This window comes from Chelonia mydas, chromosome 4, assembly GCF_015237465.2.
Source record: "Chelonia mydas isolate rCheMyd1 chromosome 4, rCheMyd1.pri.v2, whole genome shotgun sequence".
Classification (NCBI taxonomy): Eukaryota; Metazoa; Chordata; order Testudines; family Cheloniidae; genus Chelonia; species Chelonia mydas.
In genome coordinates, this window is record NC_057852.1 from 56,985,827 (window position 1) to 56,998,200 (window position 12,374).

The window sequence follows — 12,374 nt, forward strand, 5'->3', positions numbered from 1 at the left end:
CCTCAGCAGACTTCAAGGAGGAGTGAGGAGGCGGATCCTCAAAGAAGGGGAGGGAGGGAACCTTAGACTTAACAGACCTGTCTCAATGTTGGAAAACTTGATGTTCCACCCAAGTCCCCTTTGCCATGAAGATTGGAATGGTGGACCAAGATATAGCATAAAACGTGGCAGAGCTTCTTGAAACAGCCCATTCTGAATGCCTCTTGCTCTGGCATATGGTCATGCACCCTGCTTCTGTTTAGGGAAGATTTTACAGCAACACTTGGATTTTAATCCATCCAAGCACTTAAGCTTATTCTTAGTGTTAAGCACATGAGTAGTCAGTACCATCAGTGGGACTATACGTGTGCTTAAATGCTTTGCTGGATCGGGACTCCGAAAAGCAACAAAAAAAATAATCCATGCTGTATCCTGGTGGAGGGCAATTTAGCAAGGAGTCCTCTACACTGGGCAGGGCGTGGCTGGGTGTTTTAAGTCCTTTCTCCATCCCACTAGATGATTGTTTTACAGGGGGACCATGGTGGAAAGCAACCTCGGAAGGCAGCCTCATGTTGTAGCAAAACATTGAAAACAAATCATTGCATTCATTTTTTAAAAAATCTTCTATTTTGTAAGTCTTAAAGGGTAGCTTATAATATAGTGGAGGCTGTGTATCTGATCTTGATGCAATTGTGCAACAGCTGCTGAGATCAAAAGGAACCAAGCACGGTTCTGGGTATTGTAGTACTTGGCTCCAAGAAAATAAAAATTGTGTAAATCATCAGATCAGTGTAAAAAAAAAAAAAGTCTCAAGGTTTGAAAGGAGCTTGTCAAAACATTGACTACAAATGCATGCAATGCATGTGTGCATGGTCCATGCAGCATGGATGTAAGTGGACAATTCTTCTTTCTGTGTTTTCACATACATTAGATTACTGTGGAATACTTCTTTCAACTCCATATAAAATTTCCAAATGGAGTAGATTTCTGTTCTTTTTGAACAAAATGCAGCATTGACAAAATTCCTAGGCAGGCAAACAGAAATGAGAATAGTAAGTGGAATTCAAATGACTAATACTCTCTGTGGGGCTAGATGGCAAGGCTTGTTAAGGTACTGACTTGCATGTGTTTAGCCTAAGGAGATCACTTTGGAGGGCTCCAGAAGGAATGCTGCCAAATGTATTTGGTAATAAAAGGAAATACCAAGTCAGGAAATTTGTCAGAAAATGCTCTATAAAAAAATGTAATCACAGCATTCTTGAAGATGTGACAAAAGTTAAACCCTTCCATAGACTGAGCATTCCCTGGAATTATCCTCTGCTGCAGCTTCCCTTCATAAACAAAGTGCAGAATTTACAAGATTCCATCTTGTTGTTTGTTGTCTAAACTGATCTAAATTACAAGCTGTCCAGTCTCAGGACTTGTCTTCACTACTGGGCTAAGTCAACCTAAATTATGCTACTCCAGCTACATGAATAACACAGCTGGAGTCGGCGTAGCTTAGGTCGATTTACCCAGTGTGTTCCCTGTGCTGCGTCAACGGGAGACGCTCTCCAGTTGGCTTAGCTTACTCTTCTCAGGGAGTTGGATCACCGGGGTTGATCGGAGAGCACTTTGCGGTCCATTTTAGCGGGTCTTCACTAGACCAACTAAATCGATCCCTGTTGTATCGATTGGAGCAGCGTTGATTTTCCCCACAGTGAAGACCAGCCCTCAGCCAAGTGGGTGTGAGTACCTAATTTGGCCCAGTGTTTCTGCTTACGTTCTTCATGAATTTTAACCCACCTTTACTTTATTGAAGTTGTCTTTAGAATCGTGTATAATCCATTTTAGCAGCATTTCCCACCTAGCACAGTCAATATGTATTGCTTTGGTCATAACAGTTGTTTATTTGCATTGTGAAAAGCAAAAGGAGTACTTGTGGCACCTTAGAGACTAACCAATTTATTTGAGCATAAGCTTTCATGAGCTACAGCTCACTTCATCGGATGTAGCTCACGAAAGCTTATGCTCAAATAAATTGGTTAGTCTCTAAGGTGCCACAAGTACTCCTTTTCTTTTTGCGAATACAGACTAACACGGCTGTTACTCTGAAACCTGTATTTGTATTGTGGTCATCCCATCTGTCATCAGTCAAGATCAAGGCATTATTGCGGTAGGTGCTATACAGAACATAATTAAAACATAGTCCCTGGCCCAACGTACTTTTGAGCTAAGTGTAAAACACATGACAAGAGATGGGTATAACAAATAGACTGGGGAGCACAAGATATGTATGTTTGTTAAGGAGTTCTGCAGTTGCACACTACAAACTGAATTAAAGATACAAATCCTTATTGTTGCATGGAAGGAAAAATAGTAGCAGGATTCTTACTATGCTAGTCAAGACCTGTTACATATAATTCCACTCTCAAAGATCATACTTCAAACCATTTCATTCCCGTGTTTCATACAACTAAAGCTTTGATGGATAGATTGAATGTTGCCTGTATTCTCCATGTATAATTTTTCACAGATGCCCGTGTTTCATTTTGGAGATCTAAGCATATTCTCTCTCATCGCTAAAGATAAAATGGGGGAATTGCCTTGTTAGGTTTGGTGAAGCTATTCTTTGGCTACACCCTAGCTGAGTTTTACAACATTCCCTTTTATCTTTGCAGCTGCCTCTTATTCCCTTTGCCAAGAAAGAGACATTCACATTCTCTTCCGGAATTGTTTATTTGCTCTTTTAGTAACTATATGTATGTTGTATTTGGGAAAGCTGTGAAATAGGATTATGTTGAGTAAATCACCCTCTTGTTTAAAGGCATTAATTGTTCCTTTAAATCTCTCATAACTAAACAAGACATGTAGAGCCTGCTCTACGTGGCTGTGATTTAAAGAGAGACCCCTTCCTTTTTTTTTTTAATTCTCATTGATGCATTGATTCTATTTAATTCTCATTCTAGTAGTAAAGTACAGTAATGAGAAGGTGGATTTTTGCTCACACTATGGACAGATGTGTGGCTATTTCAATCCTGGCATATCAGTTGCTAACTCTCTCTCCTCCACCCTTCAAAGAATAGCAACAAAATTTAGTGGCTTAGTGCAGTCTGTTCATTGCTATCAGGAGCATTCATGTCGTGAATTGTTAAAATGTGGAACAAGATCAGGATACAGAAGAAGCTGCAGTTTTTGCACTACGAATGCTACTTTTAGAAAAGGCTGAGTCAGCAAACTCATAACTTGCAAGTGATCAAAGGACATAAGCTTTAACCTTGTTTCTCCCCTCCCCCTTTTCACAGCTGGCCTGTTAGACAGCAATCTCTTGTTTTAGAGTCTATGTATAGTTTCTGCATTATAGTACAAATATGAGCCACATAGTTTAAGGAGAAAGGCAGGCCAATTGAATGGTGTAAGAGTATACAGACACCATCATGTGGCACTGAAATTTTGCCCAACTGATAGCGCTTTTGGCAACTTGTCAGGAGCTCAAGGACATTGTATTAAGAGGAGCTGACAGCAGATGTTCCATTTTTAGTATGGTGTTGAGACCCATGGACTCCACAGGTCCCAGCAAGCAGCACTTCATCTGAATATGAGTGGCCAGGCTGCTGGGACAGATTCTCTGTAAACTGCATCTTTGTAGTGAAGATAAAGATGTGTGGGACTTCCTTTTAGAGCTCCATGGGCAGTCCCTGAAATACAGTGCTCTCAGTGTTGTCTGATTTATTGATTATATATTGATTATTATATTGCTTGCTTAAGAATTCTCAGTTAGCATTCTGAGGCTTGATAGGTTCTTGTCCCAAGATCTGGCCCAATATTATTAAAATTACTGTTCAGTTGGGATGTGCATTATTGCAACACTTACAACTATTTATAATAGTTTTATGAATACAGTTAGCAAAGTTACAAACACTCTAACCCAGCAAGGTAAAAAAAGATAATACAATACACCTGAACATCCACATACTCTCACCATCCCTTGCAGAACAGCCTAAAATGTTAAGTCATGATCTTCCTCCTCCTCATGTCCTTCCTCATCAGCACCACCAGTGGTTGTCCTCCTGGCATCTCCAAAGGCACAAAGGCCAGGATATAGGTTTTATAATGTGTTATTTTAACACCACTAAACCTAATGCATATTCAGTAGGAGTTTCACTCCCTTTTCTTTATTTATAGTTCCTCTCCCTAACTCATGTTGGGGTGCCCTTCTCCCGTAGGTTATTAATCCTTGTACCTCAATCTTATTAGTATATACATTTGTTAGTTACCACAGCACACTGGTGATCAGACATCAGCTGATGTCACTAACTTGGAATATTCCAAATTGGTATAAACTAGCATCTTGTAGTTACCTGTCAGCAGTTTTGTCATTCAGCATTCTATATTATATCTTATGATCTAGGGTTACTCTTGGTTAGCTACTTATGCTAGGACTTTTTTGGGCCTTATGCCTTGATTAATTTAGCTAGGCCAGGGGCGGGCAAACTTTTTGGCCTAAGGGCCACATCAGGTTTCCGATATTGTATGGAGGGCCGGTTAGGGGAGGCTGTGCCTCCCCAAACAGCCAGGCGTGGCCCAGACCCTGCCGCCAGTGTGACCCCTCCTGCTTCTCGCCCCGTGACAGCCCCCCTGGGACTCCTGCCCCATCCACTCCCCCGTCCCCTAACTGCCCCCTGCTGCCCCATCCAACCCCCTCTCTCCTTCCTGGTTGCCCCCTCCCCCGGGACCTCTGCCCCCATTCAACCCCCCTGTTCCCTGCCCTCTGATTGCTCTGACCCCATCCACTCCACCCACGCACTGACCACCACCCCAAAATCCCTTGCCCTCTAGCCAATCCTGCTACAGCCGCGCCACCCAGAGCACCAGGACAGGCAGCCCCGCTGCCTGCCTGGACCCAGCCACACCACCGCGCAGCACAGAGCACCGGGTCAGGCTGCGGCTCTGCAGCTGCACTGCCCAGCAGGAGCTTGCAGCCCCGCTGCTCAGAGCATTGTGCTGGCAGCGCAGTGAGTTGAGGCTGTCGGGGTGGGGAACAGCGGGGGAGGGGATGGGGCTAGCCTCCCAGGCCAGGAGCTCAGGGTCCAGGTAGGAGGGTCCCGTGGGCTGGATGTGGCCCGCGGGCCATAGTTTGCCCACCTCTGAGCTAGGCTATAGTCTTACAAGCCTTGAGGCTCACTGCATTACTGCCTTTACTTATACCTATGCATTACCTAGTAAATACTTATACCTATAGGCTACATCGGCCAATGATGGTTCCGGTTTCACTCTAGTTATGACTTTTTACCTATTGACTCTTCAGGCAGTCCACTTGGTTGCATTGATCAGAAATCTTTTTCAGACTTAAGAATTATGGATACTGTATAATCACATACAATGGTTGCAATATTTGAAGTCCAGAGGTGCACCTTTGCATCCTGCGCAATCCCATGGAAGCCAGTGTACGGAAAGTCACATGACCTATTGCTGCTGGACTGTATGTTAGCGAAGCTGGCTTACCTGTATCTGGACCAGCAGAGGGGTGACCCTGGGGAGGTAAGCAACTTTACAATTGCAATTAAATTATTGCTAAATTTTATTGGACAGTCACATAATTCAGGTTTTGGTAAAAAACCTCTTTTTTTTTTTAAAGTTGTACAGATTTAATATTAATAGAACCCTTTTAATCAAATTAACCATATTAAAATCAAAAAAGTTTTGGTTTGGATACAAATATTTCCCTGTAGTGTTCATAACACACATCAAATTCTGGAAATAAGAACCAGAAAGTGAAACAATCTCGATGCTGGGGTAAAGACAAAAGTGAAACTGAACTGTTGTCCTCCGGATTGAATGAAATGCAAAAAATAAAAAGTATGTATTATGAAAAAATTATTGTAAATGTTTAGTTTTAGCAATCTACTAGAGCAATAATTTTGGTGAAGAGATGTGATTTTAAAATAACATTTTTGGCCTGTCCTGCTAAATGTTAATCTTTTATATTAGTTATATAGTACTATAATTTCCATAGCAATGTTTTTAGCTAATAAATAATGTTTAGAATTTGATATGATACTCAATTTTTTCTCATTGTTAGAATTATGAACCATGATTGTGTCTAGAAGATTACTTTGAAGCTTGAGTTCTCCTTTCCATGGAATAATTTATCAGAGGTACATAGCATTATACTCCATATATTTCACCTTGCACGTCCTAACGTGCTTTTGCTTCTCTGTCTACACTAAAGCATTGACTTATCATGCATGCTTTGTTGATTTACATTGCAGAAAAATGATCCACCGTCTTCATTGCTTCAAGGGATAAACTGGGTGTAGATTCCAGCAGAGTAAGTTCATATTGTGAACCAGTAATGTAATTTGCCTTTTATCCTGAGCATTGGTATGTTTCTAGTAAGTGTTTTTTGTTTTTGTACAGGTTGCTGAGTATAAACACAGTTCTCTTATCACCATGTCCAAGAAAAGCCAAACCAGCAAAGAAGAATTTGTGGGGATGATGAGGTTACCCTCGAGTACTATTTACTGTGCAGGGCCGGCTCTAGGCACCAGCTAAGCAAGCTGATGCCAGGGGCAGCACTCCGGTAGCAGCCCCGGCGGCAATTCGGCGGCAGCCCCTCTCCATTGTTTCCCGCGTTGGCAATTCGGCGGCGACTCTTATGACTCGGGTCTCGCCGTCTGCAGCAATTCGGCAGCAGCTCCCTCCGATGTTCCTGTTCTCTCCGGCGGCGGCGTATTCAGCGGGTTTTTGGGGTTTTTTGCTGCTTGGAGCGGTAAAAAACGTAGAGCCGGCCCTGTTACTGTGTAAGATATCCTTAGGCCACCATACATTGGAAAGGCAGGGAGGAGCAGTTGGCATGTAGGGCACATGGGCAGAGCCAGACGGAGAACTATTGTTCAATAAAGATCACTTGAAATGAATGTGTGTCTTTTTTTCTTTTATTTACCAATTGTAGTGCACCCATGTACTGAAGGGAAATTACCAGATACAGACTTGTTTCGTTGCACTGAATGTCTTGAGGAGCTCCAAATATAATACTGTAACAGAAATCATTATTCTGGTGTCAGAGAGCCACCAGTCCAGGACCCAAAGTGACCCTATTGTTTCAGCATCCTGTACATGGGATTAGATGTCAAATTACAGTGTTGTGATTCTTGCTTGTACACACAGGGCTGAATTAACTGCTTATTCCATGTAGCGAATACTATGAAAATGGGTGGGTTTTTGCCTCATGACAAAAGCCAGGGACAACCTTAAGGTCTTAGAGATTTTCTTTAAGATTCTCCTCCTCCACAATCTTACAGCCAAATTCCCCCATATTCTCTCTTATCTCACCCAGCTTTTCTACTTACTGTTTCCATTCCACTGATTTTGGGTGAAATCGTCACTGCCGCAGTGGGCCAAATAAGAAAGATGGTGTGATGTCCAGGTCTTTGGCTAGAATGGCTCCTGGTAAACATACTAAAGTTCATTTAATTATCTTTGCCTGAGACCAGAGAGACTAGATTGACTCTATCGGTGTCCTAGTATAGCAGCAGTTCCATATATAATTCATGCCTGACTCAAAAATTGTGAATTACCCCAGCTGAATTAGGGGCTTCCTGGGCTGTAGGTTTTGTGGGACCCAGAAACAAGCACTCTAGTAAGAGTTGGGAATCTGGAAACAGACTGAATTAGAGAGGAGTTAGCATTAATCTCGTATCCTCTCTAACACCATCTGTTGTTCAGTTTGGGGAGTGCAGCAAAATGTTTTTGTCTATTGCCATGTGGCATCTCTGTTAGCGCAGTGGTCACCAACCGGTCGATCATGATCGACTGTTCGATCCTGGAGAATCTCCCAGTCGATCATGATCTCTGGTGGTGCAGCGGGGCTGCCGCTAAAGTAGGCTCCCTACCTGTCGTGGTGCCATGCCGCTCCCGGAAGTGGCCAGCACACCCCCAGGGCGGGGGAGTGGCACGCCGGGATTTCTGCATGCTACTCCTGCCTGCAAGCACTGTTCCTGCAGCTCCCATTGGCCACAGTTCCCCGTTCCCAGCCAGTGGGAGCTGCAGGGGCAGTGCCTGCAGAGAGAGCAGTGTGTGGAGCCATGTGCCCCCACCAGGGGCCGGAGGGGCATGTTGGCCCCTTCTGAGAGTGGCGAGGGGCCGGGGCAGGCAGGGAGCCTGCCTTAGCCCTGCTGTGCCTTCAACTGGGAGCCTTCTGAGGTAAGCACCTCCCGGCTGGAGCCTGCACCCCAACCCGCTGCCCCAGCCCTGACCCCCCTCCCAGAGCCAGCACCCCATACCCCCTCCTGCACCCCAATACTTCCACAACCCAAAGCCCCCTCCTGCACCCAAACTCCCTCCCAGAGCCTGTACCACCTCCTGCCCCCCAACACTCTGCCCCAGCCTGGAGCCCCCCAACACAAACTCCTTTCCAGAACTTGCACCCCTCACCCCCTCCTGCACGCCACCTTCTGCCCCAGGCTCAGCCTGGAGCTCCCTCCCACACTGCAAACCCCTCAGCCTCAGCCCCAGCCCAGAGCCCGAACCCCCTCCCAACCCTCTTCCCCAGCCCAGTGAAAGTGAGTGAGGGTGGAGGAGAGCGAGTGATGGGGGGGGGGGGAATGGGGGGGCAGGGCTTCAGGGAACGGGGTGTAGGGGGAGATCCTAGGTTGCCCTTAAATTCAAAAAGTGATCTTGGGCGTAAAAAGGTTGGAGACCACTGTGCTAGTGGAATACAGTTGAAGGAACATGTTGAATTTGGATTATTACTCTACGAAATGCATCTAGAAACCTTATGGGATCTATGGTTAGAAAGCTGAATAACTGCAGTACAGGAACGGTCTTAGCACTGTAGTTATCAAGACTGATTTGTTAGTTGTGGTATGTATCCAAGATGGTTAGTGGTTTGTTTAGTTCAGTAATGTACTCTTTCTGATCTACAGAACAGAAAGAAATCAGTCAAGCATCCCAGTATTTAAAAAGCCCACCAAAGAGGCACATCTCTTTCATATAGCTTTTCTACAGTAGTCCTGAAGACTGACCCAGCCACAAGATGAGTATGTAAATAATCCCTACATTAAAAGCAAATTAAAACTACCTCTTAAAAGTAAAATTTTCTCTCATACCTTATCAGTATATTAAGAAGGAGGAGCTGAGAGTAGTTTTTGATTGTTGCCTGATATAATTGTATTGGTGCTCAGAGTCTTGGTAGACAGACAGATTAGGTACATACCTGTGTAAATCATATATATTGGTAGCTTCAGTGTCTGGCACAGACTGGTTTAATGCTGATAAAATGACACTAGTTGATGAGTGATGCTAACAATAGTGAGAACTAAGTTGCAGTGTGTTGGTATTCTACTGTAAATCCAGCACTGTTTGGCCACAGCCTCACATGTATACATCACATCATGTAACTGTAATCTCCCTATGCTCTTGAAGTTTGTGCAATAGGTTTTTATCCCTACTAAAACTAGTAGGGATAAAATTTAGTGGCTATATTTCACCCTTGTAATTGTGTACGTACAAACTAATCTCTGGGCTGTCATTACTTCTGGAATCCATTTGAGCAATTACCTTTCATTTGAAGGGAGACTCCTGTGGAGTAACAGGGGGATAATGATTTTTATGAAGTAATGTTATCCTAGCTCTACTTTAATGTTGGTGGCTTGGTGGAATGGGATTCCATTCTGTTAGATATATTTATAGTAGCTGTACCATGTATCCAGACTGCATGTGACTCAATGAACCTAGGATACCCTCGGAGACCTGATCAGTTATGCCTCCACACTGTCCTTCGAGTCAAAGCCTCAAAGAAATGTTTGTAAAATACCACACAGTACAACTGATCGTACATGCTAAACTTCACCTATCACTCGTGTTTTGATGCACTACATCTTCTGTCTAAATACTACCTACTTTAGAGTGTAAGCTTTTCAGGGCAGGGACCTGGTGTTGCCTAGAAAGCATTTCGCATTACAGTGATATCTAAATGATTGATAAAAACAAAGGTGAATTTAATTTAACACACCCCCTTTTCTCGCAGTTTAGCTATACCAAACTTTATTCTAATTCCCAATAGATCTTAAAATTAGTGTATCTAGGCAGCAGCCAAGTATCAGTTAAGACACGATGACAAGAATCTCTGTTTTGGAAAGGTGAAGTAATATCTTGGACCAACTTCTGTTGGTGAGAGAGACAAGCTTTCGAGCCACACAGAGCTATCACCAATGTAAGATATTACCTGACCAACCTTGTCTCTCTAATATCCTGGGACCGACATGGCTACAGCAACACTGCATACAAGGAAAGGTGAAGTCAGTTACAGGAACTTGGGGAAAGTGAGAAAAGGGATGTCAATGCAGCCACATGTGCACCTTCGATGGTAGAGTTTGGCCCTTCTGCTTGTTTCGCAAACACTGACTCTGAGAGAGTGTGGTGTGAGCTGCAACTTTGGCCTGCAGAGACAGATTGCTATTGTAGAAAAGACAGATCTAGTTATGAAGGGCTACATTATATATCACATTTGTCTAATAAAAAGAGGAAACGACTAAAAAAAAGCTTGACTAGTTGGCCTACATGAAAAGAGGAAAGATGGACCCCAAAACACATGTTCTAGTGCAGTACATTATGACAGAACTTAGTTTTGTGCTGATCTTATACTAAGTAGTCCCTAACATACATACAGTAACATTTTAGCATATAGAGAGAGAGAGCCTGATACTGCAAAACTTAATGCTGTGACTTTTGACAAATAGAGTCCTGCAGAACTATTCACACCAAAAAGCACAGAGCACAGCAGTGTCTGGAGGATTGGGCCCATGGTTAAGTGTGAATTGCTATGAGTGATATGTTGCTGATGGTCAGGAGTTTGAATTTTTCCACTCTCTATCCAACTAGCTTTTTTTTGGTAGATTGGAGAACTTCTGGAAATTTCTAAAGCCCTCTTCCTCAGCAGTGAGGATGGAGGTGACTATGAAATTTGGCAGAAAACACCATATTGCATAAGACCATAGAAACATTGAAATTGTGTTACTTGTACTCATGCTGTAATGCCTGAGTGTAGGGGGTACAAGCTGAATTGTGCTGTCCAAGAGCTCTCTAGAAGTAATTTGTGTTCCCTAGATTAAAAATACACCATTTCTGGAAACTTTCCCTATTGACCTTCCATACCCCAGAAATAAAACCTCCCATCCGACCTGGCCTGAGCAGCTTGGGGATGTGGATGAAGGAAGAGACGGGGTTGTGGCTTGATGCCCAACTGTATGCCTTCATAAGTGAGACCAGATTTGCTTGAGATGGTTATTTAAGTTGCATGATGCCATTATGAAGCAGCAGTGCATAATTTTGCCACTTCACTAGCTAAGTAATTTTAAAACAAGTTATTTAGTGTATAGCACTTTCCTATGCCATAAGGAAGATGATGACACCTTCATGAAGGAGTTAACATTTAGTATTGCTGATTCCAGCCAGAGGATGAAATTGAGCTTTTCAGGGATCCTAGAAGTAAAGAACAAGACTTGACTTGTTTATTTTGTGTGTGCATGCACGTGTCAGGGGCAGTTGTTTAGTAAACGGTATTGATGGAGATCACAACATGACAGTTTGCAGCAGAGAGTCACAATGTGACCACTTCATGTGTTGCTCCGCTTCCCCAGTTCTAAAACAAATTTTTTCCATTATGCTGCTAACTACAGCTGTAGTTATGGATGGGTTCACTTCCTGTATCCACTTCATTAACATACTGCATGTGTTTAGCTCAGTGTTTCATTGAATGGGTTTTTTTAAAATAGTTTGCTTATAGTTTCTGTTTTGCTTTTTTGACTTACTTGGTTTCTTAGTCCAGTAATTTTACAGGACATACTGAAATATTTGTGGAGGATCAAAATAGAGAACCAAGGAAATTTAGTACAGCTCTTGCAAAGTCAACCTAATACATACAGGCAAGTTGATCTCTTGCAGCACTCCTAGAGAAGACCTTCTCTTCACACCTAGGGCATCAGTTTTGAACTGAGAGGTGTAGATAGGGCTAAACAAACATGCACTGGTGGAATGTAATGTAGTATGTAAGACACTGAATCCTTTAAAAAATTTCTAGGTGGCTTACTATTTACCAGAGAGCACAAATGCAACAATCAACCCATGGAAATAATGGCATTAGAAGCATTCTCTTTAATTTTTCAGAAGCAAATATTTATCCATAATCTTATTGAATTCAGCTTTGTTGTATTTACACATAAGAGGGCAGTATGGTACTATTAGCCAAATGCCTTGTGTGCACACATTATATTTTATTATATTATGCATTGCATCATGTTTTAAGAAATGGCTTTAGAACTCTGAGCACAGTTAGAACTTTGTGAGTGGCTCCACGAGTTATAGTGCATCTACACAAGGAACAATGTATAGAGGGAATACATGGATAGTTTTCT

The 12,374-nt window shown here is 42.9% G+C and overlaps 1 protein-coding gene across 5 annotated transcripts in view; it reads left to right on the top strand.

Annotated features, from left to right (window-relative positions):
- ARHGAP10 (Rho GTPase activating protein 10) overlaps positions 1–12,374 on the top strand; it is a 247,263-nt gene that overhangs the window by 174,678 nt on the left and 60,211 nt on the right. The window contains exons 19-21 of one of the 5 annotated variants that reach the window (XR_006290642.1): positions 5,306–5,499; positions 6,231–6,289; positions 6,379–7,303. The exons of 2 other annotated variants lie outside the window; for them this stretch is intronic. Coding sequence is in view for 1 of the 3 variants with exons in the window: in XM_043545789.1 (XP_043401724.1) it covers positions 6,231–6,278 (48 nt within the window). In the remaining 2 variants the exon portion in view is untranslated. Of the gene's footprint in view, positions 1–5,305; positions 5,500–6,040; positions 6,117–6,230; positions 6,290–6,378; positions 7,304–12,374 lie in introns of those variants that run through there. 2 more of the 5 variants (XR_003563785.3, XM_043545789.1) reach the window with 2 other exon arrangements.